General features: G+C 39.8%; 1 protein-coding gene across 1 annotated transcript; it reads left to right on the plus strand.

Moving 5' to 3' along the window:
• Positions 1–844: 844 nt before the first annotated feature.
• On the plus strand, positions 845–18,689 carry LOC107080737 (DNA annealing helicase and endonuclease ZRANB3-like; the record flags this gene model as incomplete). Its single annotated transcript, XM_015368942.1, has 3 exons — positions 845–1,052; positions 11,627–11,781; positions 18,585–18,689. Coding segments are annotated over exons 1-3 (303 nt in total), but the record flags the coding sequence as incomplete, so codon positions are not given.
• Between the last annotated feature and the right edge of the window lie 1,532 nt (positions 18,690–20,221).

The following is a 20,221-nucleotide window of genomic DNA, read 5'->3' on the forward strand; positions in this document are numbered from 1 at the left end:
GTTTGGCGAACGGCTCTAAATTTTATCTTTAACGTAGAGTCTCCAGACTGATTAGCGAGTGAAACCTTTAAAGCTCGCGAGATCAGGATGGTCTCACAAGGCTAACTTTTTGTATTCACAAAATACATCTTGAATATATATTGCTTTGGTTGTTTGCTAGGTCGGACCAATTTGACATGCTCTGTTCGCCACATCCGCCGGATAGCGTGGAAAATTTCCCACCCGAAGCAAATTCAGAAAAATATGCTAGAGGCGTATAGATGCATCAGCGCTGAACTACTGAGCTCTTAGTCTTCTCATCAAATGCTGGTTTTGTCAAATTAAAAGACAATTTAAAAAAAAATTTTCAATTTTAATGTCAGGAATTTAACTCCAGCTGGTAAATAATTCGTGAAGCTGAGAGGATTCAACCATGACATTCCAAAGAAAAAATATATATTTTCCATCACAGGTATTTACAAACGGAGGCAGTCAGAGTCAGGTCTACCGCTCGCACTGAGCCCCCATCAGTGGTGAGAATCCTGTTGGCCGCCCTCAGCCGCAGCCACATTCAGACCAAGTAATTGCTTTCAATTATGGTTTGTTTGGGTTTGAATGCACATGATAGTGGTGAGAAATTAGCAAAACAATGAAACGAGAGCATAATCCGCTCGCTAAGCCGATGTTTTTGCTGGTTTGGTACATGAGTCGGTGGAAGGAGAGTGACAGGTGTTTATTCCTTTCTGTCAGGTTGTTCTCCTAGGTCTAGGTACTCCTGGACATTAAGAATTGTTTCTTGTATAAGTCAGCTGACTTCACACACACACATTGTATAAAAGCAGTTTCTCTTTCTGCTCCCCCAGGATCCCCAAGGCCTCCTCAAGCCCAAACTGGTCAAGAGTCCACAGTCCTCTCCGGCTCTGAGAATGAGCGTGAGCCTCTGGAAGACAAACACAAGCTGGAAGACGCACAAGAAAAGGATAAGCTTCGGCTCAAATGCAAACAACCAGCAAGGGAGGGAGGTGACAACATGGCTGCCAGTGGCGGCTGCCTCTCCCCTGACCACACACAGGGTAAATCCCACCTGCAATCTCTTCCTTCTCATATCTAGGGAAATTGGCTGGTGCCACACTGTCACCTGCACATATAATGCTGTTAATATCAGCGCTCCAGCCAATAAGGGTCTATATCTCATTCCATATGGGGCTTGGCATTATTATTCTTATTTCCTTGTCGCATCTAGTTGAAGGTAGAGCCTATTTCTACACTTGAAATTAGGAGGCAGCTGAAGATATTGAATAGAACTCTACAGCTCTCAGCTGACCTGCAAGGAGCACCAAATTACAGCACAGACGTCCTGTCCCTGTCCGGCAGGCCGACAAGCTTGTGATTAGCCGCTTTTTTTTTTTTAATAATGTGGAGTGAGGGCTAATTACATAAAAGCCACTCCAGCTCCGGCGTTGCACCTGCTCATTCCTGAAACCCAACCCTGGCTTCCCTGTCCACTCCGGTTCTACATGTGCCCGTCTGCGTGTCTCCGAGGGACGCAAAGAAAACAAATTCCCAATTACACAGTGTGTAATATTGCAAATTAAGACCTCTGTGTTTGACTGCTTCTGTCTCAGTGGGATACACGAAGCAATAAATTGCACTAATTACAAATACCCTAATTACAACAGTTGCAATATGAGGACCTTTAAAAAAAAAGCCAAGCTAGCAGAGGCTAAAAAAAGCGGAGACCTGGGTGCTTCCTGTAAAAGATGGAGATACTTTGAGATATTTGTTGGGTTTTTAAACGATGGGTTGGATCAAAGTTGGTTTGACACGTACCCTCAGATTTAATAGCTTAGATCATGAGGTGTCTGAGATCCAGAGCTTTGGTGGTAAAACCTGTCTAAAGGAGCACTAATGGTCTTGTATTCCACAGATCTGGCCTTTATGCAAGAAGGTCAAGCTAGATGACATGCTGGGGAAGTAATTCAGCCATTACTAAAGCAAGAACACATCTAACCTACAGGACCCTGCTGCAAATATGCACATGTTAAAATGGTCCAGTCAAAGTCCACACCTGGCCTTGCACTATCCATTAAAGCAGGGGTCTGCAACCTGCAGCTCCGCAGCCACAGGTTTAAAGACGGCTCTTAATCTTTGCTAAAATAAATAAAGAACCAGTGGTGTTGGATGTGCCATTTCTAGAAGCTTTTGAATTTCCACAACAAAATGACCCTAAAAGAACCAGTTATGTTTTTATATCTTTTTTTTTTTTTTTTTTTTTATAATTAGCTTAGAAACAATGTTTGATTTACATAACAGATACCATCTTCCAGAAATCTCAAAACCTGAAAATGCTAATTAAATTTGTTTTCTTTAAAATAGCAGCACATTTTCCATTGCACATCTTTTCACATTTTATTAAAAATTAATTTGATATTTGCAGCTCTAATCAGTGATTGGACGATTGGCGTTACTAACGCCGTTACCTTGTTTTAGTAACGAGTAATCTAACTAATTACTTTAACTGTAACTATAATGCAGTTACCATTCCGGGTGGAAATACCGGTGTTACGTCGAGCTGCGTTTCCCCATCACATACGGTTTCCCCTGCATCTCCGCACAGCGCAGGCGGCACGATTCACCGCGCAAGCGACAGGAAACGCGCATGCTCGCTAAAGGCACGCAACAGTCGCCCTGTGCTCGCGCCACAGGAGAACTATGGAGAGCGTGAAGGATCATTAGCCTATATGGAGAAAGGGGGATGGATGGATGGATGGATGGATGGATGGATGGATGGATGGATGGATGGATGGATGGATGGATGGATGGATGGATACTCTGCCTTTTCAACCTACTGTATTTTTTATTTTAAACATTATTTAATGGCCTTTGTAGCAGGGATGGAGATCCATATTTTATGTCACACACAGAGTATACATCTAGATAGATACATGGATAGATAGATGTTGCAGTATCTATAACAACCCAAACACACAGGATTTCAGAATTAGACATCCCTAGTTATTAATTTCATAAACTCACCAGATCTGAATGCCCTGTTAAAAAACTTCACATGGCGTTCCCCCCTGATGTCATTTAGGTTGAGTTGCAATAAATGCAAAACTCTCTGCAGGTTCTTGTCTTTGTCGTCCGCTCTATTCAGCTGGCTTTTGAAACACACGGTGAGAAGGTGGGGGCTGGGTGGTGAGGGTTACGCCGGCGAGAAACGCAAAAGTAACGCAATAGTTACTTTTACTAGTAACTAGTTACTTTTATTGTGGAGTACCTCAGTTAGTAACTCAGTTACTTTTTGGGAGAAGTAACTAGTAACTATAACTATTTACTTTTCAAAGTAACGTGCCCAACACTGGCTCTAATTGACTTTTATTGATCTGGACTTTGGGTAAAATGTCTCTTTGGGTTTTAAAGGTTGCAGACCCCTGCATTAAAGTGTAATGGAGCTTTTGCAGAGACAAACAAAAGCTGGTGGAGATACAGTTAAGACAATTGAGATTTTTATTTGTTAAAAAAACAAACAATATATCCCATAAAGTACCTATAAACTACATGAAATGTGTGCTTATAAAAGGTTGGAAAGTTGAGGCCTAGTGAGCACTTTCTGAGAAAGCTGTGACTGAGTTTTTTTTGCAGGAGATTTAGCATAAGAGGGGGTGAAGCATAAGAGATTTAGGTTTTAACATGCAAGCTATCAACCTCTATTACCCTCTAACATTATGAGATCAGTGTGCAACACCTTGACACATTCCTCTTCTCAAATCACGCACAGTTTGGCATCTATTAGTGCTCAGTCTGTGGAGTGGTTAATTTCCCCTCTCTGTGACTACCTGTGCACCCCCCCACATCCCCGACGCTCAGCCATTGAATCCCACCGCTGCTTCCCCCTGCAGAGGCATTTGCTCTCTCTCTCTCTCTCTCCCCCCACACACACTTAGTCTGAAAAAAAAAACGCACTAAAGGTGAGTGAAAGCTGCTTTCTTTGGAAAATAAAAAATAAAAAAAAAGAAAGAAAATCGCCTCTATTCAGACTTGACTCTAGGGGAGAGATAAAAGCTTCACTGTCGATCAGAAATGGCAGCACTAAAGAGGCGCTGCAGGAGATCCGACCTCGCACCCCCCCCACCCCACTCCATGTGCCCTTTAGACGCGCACTTTTCCTCGGTGACAACTAATATCTGTCCGTGCAGCTCTGAGAAACTTTCAGCCGGAGTGGTTAAGTAGCATCTTCAGAGAGAGAAGCGAGGACTGGTGCAACAGATGGTATCCACAGAGCTCTGATCTCAGCATCAGTGAGTGAGTCAGGGATTACAGGAGGACACAGACAGCTCATCGCAGAGACGCTCCCCTCCTAAGTTCCTCTAAAAACCCTGCTCCCAGAATGCATGACGGTATTTAATTTGAGGAAAACATCTATGTGTCCGTCCTGTTGGTTTATTAGTTACGTGACTTAGGCAGTCTGTCTCCATCAGCGGGGGTCTAATACAAAACACAGTGGTTGTCCAATAAAAGTGACCTATGGGGTCAGGAGTGGTGCCTAATGATTTTTCTCTACCTGCCTGTGGTTTTCAGAAGTGAGGAGCTGTCGGCCGCCCCCGCCTCTTGATTGCTCTGAGATTACTTTCCGCGCAGCACAGACAGGCAATCACTCCTCCACCACCTCTCCGACTGTCTCCCTCTCTCCGCTCTGTCTGTCACTCTATCTGCATGCTGTGGGAACATTTAAACACGGATACCCGTTTGTTCGTTGGCTCAAACGCCCGCTCCGTGCGTTCCCCCCCCCCCGCTTCTTTTTTTTTGTTACCTTTTTGTTTCACTGCCGCAGAAGACGAGATGACTCAGTCCAATTAGGCGTTGTTTTCTGTCTCTCGCAGTAAAATAACAGATAAATCCCTTGGGGTGTTTTGAAGGCACCGTTCATACTGTGTAAGTGACAGTCTAATAAGACGGCTTTGTAAGATGAATTGCCCCCTTCGAATAAATGGCCCACTTAATGCAGCTGGTGCATTCCACCACTGCAAACAGAAGAAGGGGGGGGTACAAAAAAAAAAATGCTTACAGCAAATATACTGGGAGGCACAATGCAGAGCTGCTGGGTTTCATTACAGGTGTAGCAGGCCAGAAGGATGGATGAGAGAGCACCGGTGTCCTAAAAAACAAAAAAACCAACGCCTCCATCTTGTTATCGTGGTATTTTCAGACACGGAGCGACCCACTGCAGGCTGAGATCAGGACAGTGTGTGCCAGATGGAGGGAAAGTGCAGTAAAAAGGACGTCAGACAAAATAATAGGGCAGGCTAAGGTAAAGAGATGACTGATGAGGGAGGTCTCACCTTGGCATTAAACAGATAAAAGTAACTGATGCAGCGGCGTAGAAAGAACTCATAAAATACTGTAGTGGCACAAAAAAAAAAATCAATTGTTGTAATCCGGGCTGGATATCTCAGTGTTATATACTATTATAAAGTAAAAAAACAACCCATATAAAAGAAGCTGCGGCGATATTGGTTCCTGCTGTAGAAATATATTTGTTCCTGAATTTATCGAGACTTTTGTGTCTTTGTTAGGCACCCTGACCAATGGCGAAATGCCACAACAACAGGCCCATAAGCAACATCATCTGGGTGTTCCCCATATGAAGTACAACACGTGATAAAGGTTCAAATCAGCCAAGAAGATACAATTATGCAATTCTCAGTAGTATATGATCACACATCACATCCGGAAAAATTGTTACTGCGCACCTTGAATGGCACCATTGGTGACAGTGCACCACCACATGTTACCGACATCCCAAGTTCCAAAAACTCATCTTGTGGAGATGCTTATCAAACCAATCGTAGTAGTTCTAATCCACACATGTTGCACAAATTATTGTACAACCTGCACGCTCTCACTAGCATTAAAAAAAACTAGCGTAGTCTAAAATCCGGGACAATTTATCCAACTCACAAGCATCTGTGAACAACTATCTATATCAGGGAGACTCCCGGAACTTCCAGGAGACTTGGGATGTCTGATGTTAGCACAATAAGCCATCGTGCTAGCTTGACCTTCACAGGCCCCCTCCTCACCCACACTCTCTCCATTCATCTCCTGATCGCAATCTTTACTCACTGTAGCAGCAACGTCCACCTCTCCCTCTTCGGTTCTTTGAAAGAAAGTGTTTATTTTCGTAAGTTTTTTCCGTTCTTCCAGCAGCTCTTCTTTCCTTTTTCTTTTCTGGAATCTGCTTAAGTACCTATTTTGGGTATCCATCGTCGCTAACACATTGGACGTTACAGTTATGGTTTTAATCTACGCTCTGGATTACCCAGAATTCCAAGTCGTAGTGTAAATAATAAAATACTCAAATACGTTGTTCTTTTAAGATCTTTATTGCGGTGTAAAACATATTATATGAGTGTATTTTTTTACCAACCGTCTAATGAACTATACACAGTTATTAACATAGTAATTAAAAGTACCACTGTCTGCTTTGCTATTGGTGTCGTGTTGAAACGGCTCACCATCATGTTGAAATCTGGCATGTGTTGCGGTATAAATAAGGTATGGTCAGTTACTTCAGTATCAGGTGGGTTTAAGAGGAATTATTCGTACCATTACATTTGCATAGAGATGTCCTAGTCAATAATTACGTAGGGGGTCCACCAGGTGTCAGTGATGGGGCCCCTAAGAGGTCGTGGGCCTGTAAGCAATTGCTGTCTCTGCTTACCGATATTTACGCCGTTGACCCTGACCAAACAAAAGGTACACAATCTAATCAGTGGGACAAACTAAAAAACTTGTTAAGCCTCACAGAAATTTAGATGCTTTTCTTTTTTTTATTCGAGTGCGTTAAACATCCATCACATCTAGTTTCATACAGGTGCTGACTCTCAATCAGAGAAGCTTTTAATAATAAATAACAGATTAATTGTTGTATTTTTATTTTACTTACAACTAAGGACTTAATAGATGACTGAATGTTGCCAGAGTCTCGTTACTGCCTAGTAAACCCAAGTCATCAACCTTCCACTACTATAGTTGAGTCTAAATCAGTTTATTTAATGCCGTTTGACAACACTTTCCACCTGAAGACACTTTGCATAGACAGTTTTATCAAATCATACAGACAGATTGGTTAAAAGTAACCAAGGACCCGAACTGACTGCATTGAGTTGTCGACATTGCAGCATTTGCTCCGCCTTGATGAACATGCAGTCACGGTAGATATTTGCTTGCTTTGCATCGCTGACTCTGCAGCAATCCCTCATACTGAGCATGCATGCAGCAGCAGTGGAGCTCCCTTTTAACCCAAGCAGGACCAGACTCAGTGTGAGATGCCTTCTGTCAAAGCAGACTTGGAGTCCAAGCAGACTGAAGCAGACACGCAAAAGGAACATAGATGCACTTATCCATAAATACCTGGTATAATAGAGAAGGTATCATAAAAAAAAGCACTTTTAAGTAGATAAACTCTTAGCCAGTTTTCATATCAAACAAGATGAAACAGGGAAAATACACTACCGCTCAAAAGTTTGGGGTTACATTGAAATGTCCTTACTTTTTGAAGAAAAACACTGTACTTTTCAATGAAGACAACTTTAAACTAGTCTTAACTTTAAAGAAATACACTCTATACATTGTTAATGTGGTAAATGACTATTCTAACCCCAAATGTCTGGTTTATGGTGCAATATCTACATAGGTGTATAGAGGCCCATTTCCAGCAACTATCACTCCAGTGTTCTAATGGCAAACAAACAGGCTCTAACCAGAGTAGAAAAGGAAGTGGGAGGCCGCGTTGCACAATTGAGCAACAAGATAAGTACATTAGAGTCTCTAGTTTGAGAAACAGACGCCTCATAGGTCCCCAACTGGCATCTTCATTAAATAGTACCCGGAGTAGCCTGTTTGTGCTGTCCTCTGAAGGGAGTAGTACACACCTTTGTAAGAAATCTTTAATTTCTTAGCAATTTCTTGCATAGAATAGCCTTCATTTGTAAGAACAAGAATAGACTGTCGAGTTTCAGATGAAAGTTTTCTTTTTCTGTCCATCTTAATGTTTAATTGACCCCACAAATGTGATGCTCGAGAAACTCAATCTGCTCAAAGGAAGGTCAGTTTTGTAGCTTCTGTAACGAGCTAAACTGTTTTCAGGTGTGTGAACATGATTGCACAAGGGTTTTCTAATCATCAAATAGCCTTCTGAGTCAATGTGCACATTGTATCATTAGAACACTGGAGTGATAGTTGCTGGAAATGGGCCTCTATACAGCTATGTAGATATTGCACCAAAAACCAGACATTTGCAGCTAGAATAGTCATTTACCACATTAGCAATGTATATAGTGTATTTCTTTAAAGTTAAGAGTAGTTTAAAGTTATCTTCATAGAAAAGTACAGGGCTTTTCCTTAAAAAATAAGGACATTTCAATGTGATCCCAAACGTTTGAACGGTAGTGTATAGTTAGTCACAGTAAGAGGTGAGCTCATAGCTATATAGGTCTAGGAGAGAAACGGGACTAAACACTGAAAAACGATTCCAACTCTTGACTCTATAATTAAAGTTGCTGCTACTATGCAGTGTTTATTTTTAGAGAGATATCTAAAATGATTACAAAATGGTACACCAGCAGTTTAGCACACATATATAAATATATATATATATATGATAGATTTATGAGTTCCTTTGGAGGTTTGAATTAGACTGGATTATTGCTCACATTAAGAAATGGAGAAGGAAATAATATTTGCTACGTCTGGAGATATTTTCTATATTTCTGTAATGGTAGCAAACATGGAGTGCTAAGAGATTCCATTAACTCTAAATCAATAGGTTGGTCTTTGCTCCAATTAGCGCCTTCTTTATCTCTTCTCTTTATCTCTTAGCTTCCTCAGGCGTTCCCATCTAGTGCCAGAAATGTGTCCGATAACCTGAAGGGATCCATGTAGGTACCTGCCAGCGTTTCCTTAACAGCAGTCACTTGTTACACACATCAGGCTGTGTCAGTTCTTTATCCCCATTACCGACCAAATGACCACACACGCATTTTCATGAACACACACAGTGACAAGGCAGACAACTGGCCACGCAGAGTGATTTAAGGCAAGTATTATTAGAGTGTTATAGGTCATTGTCTAAATGAAGCGTGGTCGAACAGTGGCAGTCTCATTTCCAGCGCCTGACCTTTTCTTGCTAGATGCTGGCAGCATGAGCGAGCTACATGGCTGACATTAATGACCTGCTCACTCTTTCTCTGTTTCTCCCCAACCGGGCCTGTCATTTTATCACTCTTTTTTTTCTCTCCCTCTAGCTGTGCTTCCATCCGTTTGTTCTGCAACTTCTTGGGTGAAAGTTGTGAAAAATAAATTGGACGGTTCCCCATCAAAGATGCTGGAGCAATATTACACAACACTGGACTTGTTGTTTTGCTTTAGTGAGTTGGATGAGTCGAGTCTGAAGGCGAATTTATTAGAAGCCATCAATAGAACGTTAAAAAAAAAAACTAAATCGACCTAATAGTGTTGCCAATTTTAATTGGAAATAGTGGAATGGGGCAAATTTATAGTAGGTACTGATAGGATTGAAAAACTCTTAATGATGCCTGGATGCTGAGTGGGAAACTATTTGATTTGTTCTCTTTTGGGGTTTTTATATCTTCAAGAAGCAGTTGGGATTATTTTATGAGGAAGGGGAAAAAAAGTAGCTCTGGACTTAAAGTTAATATATTTAGAGCTTTTTTGAGTTTTAAGCTGAGCCTTAGTTGTTTGCAATCTTAAAAAGGTAGATATTTACAGAAAATTATCAGACCTTTTATAATGAAAAAACCCTAAACTTTATGTTTTCAGAAGGAGTTGATGTATGTTTTTTTTTTTTTAAGGTGTCTAAACAGATTTTTCAGGTATGACTTTCGGATTGAATGTCTGTTAATCTAAGAAACAAAGAATTGAGAGAAAAAAAATAGGGAGGATGAATTCAAAGTTTCAGAATTGTACGAACCCATCAGCACCAGGGCTGAACCATTTTGCTAAAAGTCAAAATTGCAATTATTCCTAACCAATAGTGCAATTTTATTTAGATTTTTCTTCACTGGAAAAACGATCTAGAAATAAGTAAAAAAAAATCACTAAATTAAGTGTATTTACCCTTAATTTGAGTATGCAAATAAGATAGCTTGCAAATGTAATGTGTATTTTTATTCTTAAAATAAGGAAATTAGACAAAATGCTCTTGAAATAAGACAATACAATTGTGTTTTCTTATTTTAAGTGTAAATTGTCTTGTTCCATTGGCAAAATGTCTCTCTTACCTCCTCAATCCAAGAACAAATGCACTTATTTTAAGAAAAAATGACTTATTTAGATTTCAAATTTTTTTTTCCAGTGTTTGAATTGACCACAAACTTGTAAATCAGGCATCCCCAGAGTCGTTCCTTGAGGGCCGCTGTCCTGCAGGTTTTAGAGGTTTCCTGCTCCAGCACAGCTGATTTACATTGATAGCTGATTAACATGCTTTTGCTGAACTGCAATCATCAGAATCAGCTGTGCTAAAGCAGAGAAACCTCTAAAACCTGCAGGACAGCGGCCCTCGAGGACCGACTTTGGGGATGCCTGATGTAGATGTTCCAATCTAAGGTTTCAAGTTTTCACTTTGGAGGTTTGATTATCTAGAGTGTTGCAAAACTTTACTGTAACTTTTGTAGGAAAATGTTGATAGTTGTTCTTGCATGCATGGATCTGCATCATAGCAGCAACTCTTTCCTCCTTTTTGGCTGCAAACCCACTGCAGTGAGAAATGTAGCATCTTAATCTGTTGAAATGAAAATTGCCTTTTGTTAAATTGAGATTATATTGCAAATGCAGTTAATTGCCCAGCTTTAATCAGCACCAGAACCACCAATACCCCTCGGTGGTGCAGATTATAAAGAGCTGGAGTCCTTGATGGGTTTAAAGGTTTCTTAGGTGCTCCTATTAAGGCAGTAGCTCATAGAGAAATCATGTGGAGAAGGAGATATTATAAGAATCTTATCAGCCAATCAGAAGAGGTCTAACATGTAACATAGAGTAGCTAAGCTGGTAATTGAAAATATTAGGAAAACTTTTGATTTAAAGATATTTTCTATGTACTGTTGCTTTAAGGTAATCCCTTTATTGAATAATAAACCTTACTAATTTTGTTTTGCTTTTGTTCAAATTAGATATATGTCAAAGAGGCCATTTATACTTCAACAATTCAAGAACATTGCTTTAACTTTATTAAAACTAATTCCTGATTAATATTTTTAATGCTTCGTGTTAAAATAACACAAATTATTAAATCTTTACCCGTTTTATAGTTACATCCACAGACGGAAATATCAGAGGTAATAACCCCAACGCTTAATTTCCGATTCTCTCATAAATGTTTGAAAGCAATAAGCATAAATACAAAGTCATTTCTCTAATCTGACTGAATACAGTACACAGATGTCATATTTTCCCAATATTATCTTCTGTGTAATAAATGCTAAAATCTTCTGCAGTGTAATGTCTGTGCTGTTCAGTGCATTACCAAAGGAGCAGGCGGAGTACCAATAAAGCCAGAAAAGCCAATAATGAACCAATAATATATGCTCAGTGAGATATTAGTCAGCCTCCTCTTGTCTCCCTGCAGACTGCGGAGCTGAGCCGTGTTCATCTTCTGCTCTCCATGCTAATGGGGGTGATGAGGGCAAAGATGAAGCTGACGCCACCGCCGCCCGGCTCGTCTACCCGGCCCTGCAGTTCTGCGCCAGCCAGTACACAGACCGCATATATCTCTACTCCAAGGTACGCTTCTGCATCTTTTTATGCTCAGAGTCAGCCTGACAGTGATTATTCTGACACTTGAGGCACTTTCACCTCCTGCAGAGCCTTGCAAAAGTTTTTCCTCATTTTGTCATGTTGCAGCCAACAAGCTGCAATGGATGTTACTGGGATAGACCAGGGGTGTCTAAGGTTTGGCCCTGGGGCTCTTTGGATGATGATATACGGTTCAAATCTGAAAGGTTTTACATTTATATGCGTTTACCCCCCTTTACCCTGATACCCCTGCAGACTAGGTGGAAAATTAAGACAGAAACGGTTGAAAGATGATTCAATTCTTTCATTTTTTTATTGCTTGAGAAAACCATTAAGATCAATGATCTTTCCTCAGCTTTATGAGCTGCTAATAGCAGCAAAGAACCTGAACTTCTTTCCCACTCTGCCAATTAGCAAACAGGGTAGATGTGAGACTACAGCATTAGAGAAGTCCATGTATGAAAGAAAAAATGCTGTGTTTTCCATCATGGTTAGACATGATTTGTTAATTAATATTTTTAAAAAAGCAACAGTGAATAGGAGCAGTGCAAAGCGAAGGTATGGAGCAAACTTTTAAACATTTAGTCAAGCAACTGTCTCTTTTTATTTGGAAAACAAAGTACCAAATAATTAAATTCAGTTCAGTTTATTTCTATAGCGCCAATTCACATGGCACCTCTAAGAAACAATTCAACCAGATCATCCAGTCAGATTGGGTCAAAATTTTCTATCTAAGGAAAACCAGTTGATTGCATCGACTCATTGACTCAAAGGCAATCCCTCTCACTAAGCATACTTGTAGCGACAGTGGAGAGGAAAAACTCCCTTTTAACAGGAAGAAACCTCCAGCAGAACCAGGCTCAGTGTGAGCGGCCATCTGCTGAGGCCGACTGGGGTTCAAGGAGACAGAAGCAGAGATACAAAAAGCAGCTGTAAACCAGCTCCACAGGTCGCCCCGTCCAGGAAACACACAACCAGGCAGACGAGCTCTAAACCAGCTCCCATGTCAGAGGATGAAGAGGGCACATCCAGTTAGTCACAGTCTGAAATAATATCGCCAACAGGGCTTAGTTGGCTAATATCCATTGATTATGTTTTAAGGTCTAGCTTGCTGGTTCATATTTGACTTGTTCTTACTTTAAAATTAGAAGCAAATTGCTGATATTTTAAAATAAGGATGGTTTTAATTTCGACAAAATAAATTATTCAGGTATGAGATGATTTTCCGGGGCTGCTCAGAGGTGGAGTAGGTAGCACTGCTGCCTTGGAGCAAGAAGGTCCCGGGTTTGATTCCCAACATGCCAGCAGAGTTTGCATGTTTTCCCTGTGCAAGCGTGGGTTCTCTCTGGGTACTCCGGCTTCCTCCCACAGTCCAAAAACAAGGTTAACGAGGGTTAATTGGCTTCTTGTGCGTGAATTGTTGTCTCTGTGTTGTCCTGCCATGGACTGGTGACCTGTCCAGGGTGTATTCCGCGTTTCACCCGTAGACAGCTGGAGATGGGACACCAGCACCCCTCACAACCCCAGCTGGGATAAGAGGGATTGATGGATGGATGGATGGATGGATGGATGGATGGATGGATGGATGGATGGATGGATGGATGGATGGATGGATGGATGGATGGAGTTGATTTTCCTTTTTACTTACAAACCCATAATTTCTCATCTTTATCAAGTTTGTTTTAAACTAAACTGAGTTTAATAATCTTAGATTTCTTTAAAAAAAAATGTTATTTTCCCAACAAAATGCTGGTGATGAGTCTGTGGCAAATAAGGAGACATTGGCTAATCTGATTTGCATGAGAGGGAAGTGAAAGGAAAATGACTCACAGTTCTGAAAAACTTTGCACATCAGGAGAAATTCCAACTCGTATATCTTTATTCCCTCCAAATCAGGACTTGTTTAAACCTCCTTTTGCTGCGATTGCAGTGTCAAGTTTTCAAGCTTAGAGCTTCTAGGGACTGAAATATTTCCTCCCTTCTGTTTTGCAAAATAGCCCGAGGTCAGTCAGATTAGATGGAGTTTTTCCGTGAGCGTCTTGCAGCATATTTTCAGCCGCATTTATATCTGAACTTTGGATAGTAGCTCTGTTGGAAGATGAACCTCCAACCCAGCTGCAGGTCCTTTGCAGCCTCTTAACAGGTTTTAGAGGGCTTTCCCTGTATTTAGCTTCCCTTCCCTGCTAAAGAAAATCCTAAAGATTCCGCCATCCGAAAATTATTACACATTTATAATGTTAAGAACACTGAAAGTGTAATTCCTTTCTTACGGTAGAAACCTAAGAGGTTACGGTAGAAATATAACCTAAAATAAGGTAACGTTTTCCATAATGTGCGTCATTTAGATTTGATTCATTATTAACTATAATTCAAAACGGCTTTGCTTTCCCTAACCTTTAATAAGCTTAGACTGAGAGAAAACATGCATTAATGTGTCCATACAACACATCAAAGTGTAATAGCCTTCAGCCTTAATACACTCCCACCAACAGGAGCCTGTTTTACATGTTTGTTTTTTTTCTGTATATGGAGATTTATTCAGGCTGTGTGGTAAAAGATAAAGCATTTCTAAATCCATTTATATTCTCCAGTTAAACAAGACAAGGAGCAAGGGGAGGATTATCGCTAAGATTAAGTCAGGAGCATATAAGAGCATGAAAATACTCTATATTTATATATATTTAAGCTCAGCAGCTTTGGTATAAACAGTGATTCCATCTTGGGTTTTAAGTGTCCTGTTCTTTTGACCTGAGGCCATTATGAGCAGCTTTGCTCAGAGAACAAATAAAAGCCGTTAGTTTTCTTATTTTAAGAAGCTAATAAAATCATTCCCCATCAGGAGAAGAGATTTTCCCCTCAGTGACTCCACAAATGTTTCAGTAGATCACAGCTGAAAGAGCCTCTAACCAAAGATTTGACCGGAGGTGAGAACCTTGATCATAGAGCAGCTAAACGCTCATGTCTGGTGATATTTCCAGGAAATCTTTGCTTTCATTTGGTCATCCCTCTTCATAATCAAACCCTCTGCTGCTTCCTCCACCCGTCAGATTAATTCAACCCCTAGTTTTACCCAAGCGTGACTCTAATTGAAGTCCTGTGCATCCTTGGCCCCCCCCGTCTCCGAGTGGCACTTGCCAACAGATCTCTGTATCGATCGCGTCGTGATACTTGGCGGCCTTTTGTTTCATTCATGAGGGCTCAAGCTCCTTCCCCGCAGCAGCAGATAAGAGACGAGAGGGTTTTAAATAGAGAGGACCAAAGCGCTGAACTGAATCACCAAAGGAATTTTTCCCTGACGGCAATAGAGCGGTGTCATCTACGCGCGGCTGAGGCGATAAGCCATTGAGATAAATGTCCCCCTTTGTCGTTTAAATGATAAACTAGTGGAATTCCGGCTGCAAAGCTGTCACGTCGGGATAATCCTGGGCCAGGCGTCGAATTCGCTCCGAGGGGGGTGATGTTCAGTGCAGAATCAGATGAAGAGTTGTCAGTGAGGCTTGGAGGAGAAATACCAGCTGGATTAAGTATTTTTTATGTCCACTCATGAAATGGGAGCAGTTTACCGATTCTGTCTTTGCATTACAGGATTTGGATGAATCTGCAAAATTCCCCTCGATCTGTGAATTCCTCTTAACCTTCTGTTGCATCAGCGTGTTTTAGTGGGATTTTATTTCATAATGATCAACATAAAGTGGGCTTAACTGATGTGCACAGTTTCCTCCAGATGTTTTAAATAAATAAATGCAAGTGAGGTATTTCTGATGCATTGCAGGTGTTGAAAAAACAGCTAATACCTCCCTATAAAAACCTTAACTTACAGTTTATGCTTACTGAAGTGAGTAGCCTCTTCTTTTCAGGGAGCAGTGTCACTATTACTTAAGTCAAAGCTCCTATCTGCTATTCCGCAGACAGATAACCTGTCAGGGGTCCAATCGTCACAGCTATTCTCCCCGTTCAAGTCTCAGATCCTCATTCAAGATTTGATTTTCTCCCAAAATATTGTTGCTTTCAAGTTTTCCCCTTCAAGAATTGGCTCCTTTCTTGCTCCTGCTTCTATCCATTTCAACAGATTGAACAGAAGCAGGGGGGGGTTGCTGGTTGTATTCCCAGCAGTCATGAAGCGAGTGGAGAGGTTGCAGAGAACTGTAATATCACAATCATTTCTTTGGGAGTTCATTGTCTTTGCTCAATTTTCAAATAATCCAATAGTTAATTTCCAATAGTAATTTCTCCTTTTTATCTCTGTCTACAGATTTTCTGTAGAGTTTAGGGATGAGAAAGCCATAGGAAAAAAAAAAAGATATTGTGTATAATGATGTATTTCTATAGATTTGTGTCATTTGCAGCCTATTTACCCATCTGTTATGCTTGTTTGTTTTTTTGTTTTTTTTTTGTTTTTTTAACAGAATTTAGGGCTGCAACTAATGATTATTTTGTAAAGCAGTTAATCAGGGTATTCTCATTATCAGTACGAAAAGTTATGCACCGTAATTTCGTACGTTTAGACGTTTTTTTCGTGGTATTTCGTGGTATTTTTACGTATTGCCTCGAGACAAGATATCCTTGCGCATGCGCATCTTACGCACAATTCAATAACATAGAATTTAACATACAATAAACCCTGACCCTAACCCTAAGATACAAAACAGCAAGCAACGTAGTTAGAGACATGAAAAGGTAATTATTGCACTGTTTCTCCCAGTTTTATGTTCGTCCACGGATCTGCTTTTTTCGTCTGTCTGGTTGCGAATGCGAACTGATCTGTTTTTCCGAGGAAAAACGTCCAAAACGTACGAAAAACTGTGCATAACTTTTCGTACGATTTCATACGAACTGATGATGAGAATATATTGAGTTAATTGGTAATTGTTTTTTCAATTAATTAATTAATAATTGGATAGCCAAAGATTCCTTAAAGAAGACTTTTTATTAAATTAAACCAGGTGAAACTCAAACTTTTCCACTTGAGGAGTTCTGGATAGACTATATTGACATTTTTTTTTATCTTAAATGCAAAATGTTTATATATATTTTTACAATCTTGGCATAATTTTAGAGTTTCTAAACTACAGTCAACGATAAATCGAATACTAAATTAGTTGACGGTAATTTCAATAATTTATTAGTTGTTTCAGCCCTATTAGAAGTATCTGGATATAACATTTAATGATGCTCAACACTCTAAACAAATTTGCATGGCCTTTGGAGGCAAAGCTGGCCCACAGCATTATGGTCCTCCACCGTACCCAACAGTGTATATAGTTGCTTTCTCACCTACATAAAAAGCTTAATCTAAATCTCATAGTTGAAGTCCCAAAATGTATATTGGCATTGGTTTAGCATCCTTAATCATGTTGCTGTTTATCTGTAGTTAAAGATGCTAAATGAGACTGGATTTATTTTTTTTATTTTTAGAGAAACGTATAAAATAGTTTACTCAATTATTTTTTTTTTTGCATGTTAGGATAGAAGGTTTTTTTTTTCTCCGTCTATCTCTAATCCTGCTCCATGCTGTTACAGCACAACCAGCTGCACCGTTCCCCTGACTCTCCATGATATTTATTTTTTCATAATCCAAATAAACACGAGGGGCTCTGAGCTAGACCGCTGCAGCTCAGGAAACACTTCCTAATGTTGATATACATCTCCAAATCCCTGTGTCGGCTGTTGGCAGGTATTAACCTTTAGACTATATCCTTTTTTTTCTTTCTTCTACGTCCCTCATTTCCAGGCCTCAAGTGGCTCTGGCTGCTGAAAGAATGTGGCATTTCACTGGTCAGCTTTTTTTTTTTTTTTCCTCTTGTCAAATATGCCCAGTGTGTGGCACAGTGGCTATTGGTTGATTGGAGTTAATTCTGAGGGTAAGTGGCTTCCCAGGCTTCAAATTGACTGTAGTTAGAGCTAATGAAGCTGTAATAACTGGGAAAATGTTTTTTACTTTGGTTATTTTTTTCCATTGATTACACGGTTACGGCCAGACCACTGCAGAATGATTACCTATAATTGCAGAAAGGGACAATCTTAGTGGTATATGCATGTTTTTCTTCCTGTTCTCCATTATTGATGCTAATGCATGCAAAGTGTCACAGAAGAAGCACCATCTTCAAACGTGCATCATAAAAAAAAAAAGAGGAGAGAAAACAACTGAGATCGCTAACGAGCTGCTTGGTTACCACAGGAATTACCATGGAAACCAATAAAGGATAAAGTGTGGCCAGAGAAACTTGAATGTAATTGGATTCAAGTTTTGTGAGTTAGTAATTAGAAATCTGATTGCTTGCCTAAAGATACCCAAAGTTTTAGTGCAAACCGAGACAGGGTACGTAATGAAACTAATTAAATGTGAACTCTGCAAAACTGGATATTGGGTTTCTAATTACAGAGTGACAATTTGGGTTTTGCAAACAAAGGACCAAATAACTCTTGTTTTTTTTTTTTTTTCAAAATGCCTTCAAGGTTTCAACCAATTTTTTTTTTTACACGGACTGCTTCATAGTTCAGCATTATTAGACATATTTAGAAATAAATATGCTAGTTCTTCTGTTTTTGAAGTGAGGACCCAAAGATGCGTCAAAAAGGTTCATTTTGATTATATAAAACGCTTAAAACAGCATCAAATAGTTCAGTATCGACTAAATTGATATATTTTAGGTACCAGAATAATGGGAGGTTAAAAAAAAAGTCTATTAAAACAGTGTGTGGTAAATATTTGCTTTCTGTTCGCCGTTTTATTATGTTTAGGTCCAATATTAGAACCTACACCCACCAACATCTGTCTCCTCTGCTTGTAGGAGGGAGTTCCATTGAACCTGAGCTTCATCCCTCTGGACATCAAGCTAACCAACTGGGACGACCTGCCCGAGGCCTTCAGCCGACACCAGGAAAATCGAATACAGGTCTGCCCTTCCCGCCAGGCACAGAGATTATGAGTGTTTTGTCTCCTTTCTTTGAGGTTCGTAGATGTGAGGCGGTGAATGTGGTTTGGCAAAGAGCATATCACGATATTAGGTTTAAAATCGATAATTATTGATACTTTTTATACCATGCAAAATAAAGACTAGGAGGGAAAAAAGGCAGAATTTAGCCCAAAAAGCATTTATTTTTAAATTAAAGCTTTGGCTTTACCCTTTTAAATAGTAATCACTAAATAAAAATGTGAAAAACAGTCAGCAAATAATTATTTTATCCATTTTATGGCGCCAATTTCATGTAATTTTTGATGTTGGTCTGTTGCAAATTGCAGATGACGATGGCTTTAGGTTATTGTAATGCATGAGATCAGATTGGCTCTGGTGATAAAATAAGACCGTTTGTTGGCATGGTAACCAGACTTCAAATATCTAAAATGCTGCCACACTGGGTCCGATACCCTTCCTCTTTTGTCCATAATGTCCTCTCATGCTGGCAAACACTATCCACTGTAGTTTTGAAACAGTGCAGTTGAGAAAGCACAGAGAGGCTCCATCCCAGAAGCACTATCCGTACTGTACCATCAGCTCATTTGCATATTCGCAGATATACATCCAGGTATCAATAAATAATGTAATTATGGTACTAAAATGACTTATTTCTATCCTTGACTCACTAAAGAATACTAATGCGTATCTTTAAAAAATGTTTTATGACTTTTCTGAGACATTTTTGATGCTTTTCACATTTTCTCGGTTAAACTGCTTGTGTGACGTCATCATCGGACATGCTCAGAGTCCGGCAAAATATGATTACACCATATTTATCTGAATTTTAGTTTTTTCTTTCTCTAGATCACGCACTATATACCATAAGGTTAACACGAAGGAAAACATTAAACTCAAAAGACTAGATTTATGTTTAAATCTAAAGCCGAAAAAGTTAGCTTCCAGAAGTAGCGTAGGATCCTATTTCCGGTACAGAAGGGGTTTTAAGGCATTTTCTTTCTCAGAAAATACATTATTAATCTTTAAGACATTATTGTTTAGTACGCTTACTGTTTTTGGGAGTGAAAAACGTAATTTAGTTTTTTTTTACAAAAGAAAAATCGAGGGCGACCCGGATGTATATCTGGTTGTGCGCAAATGAGCTGGTGGTACGGATCGTGCTTCCGGGACGGATCGGGTAATCAGCTAATGGCTGAGATGCTGTCCTCTTAAACTACATCCCCCAGAGTACCTTGCATGCTGCCACATTTCCTGTTATTTACAGTTAAATTGCTTGCAAAGTTAAAGACCTTTTATTGAATAATTATGGAACAGATTTTTTATTGTTAGCTATCCCATTCATATGCGATACATATCATTATCGTTTTGGTGGACCTCCATAATTTGTCATAGCTGTTGAAATGAATGGTTTTTAATCTTGTTTATATTTTTGGATTGAGCTCCAGATCGGATTTGGAAGTTCATTTAATCACAGGCTGCTTAAGGAATCCCCCAAATTTCAGAGATAATGT

Source organism: Cyprinodon variegatus, unplaced genomic scaffold (genome assembly GCF_000732505.1).
Source record: "Cyprinodon variegatus isolate N-32 unplaced genomic scaffold, C_variegatus-1.0 Scaffold2267, whole genome shotgun sequence".
NCBI lineage: Eukaryota > Metazoa > Chordata > Actinopteri > Cyprinodontiformes > Cyprinodontidae > Cyprinodon > Cyprinodon variegatus.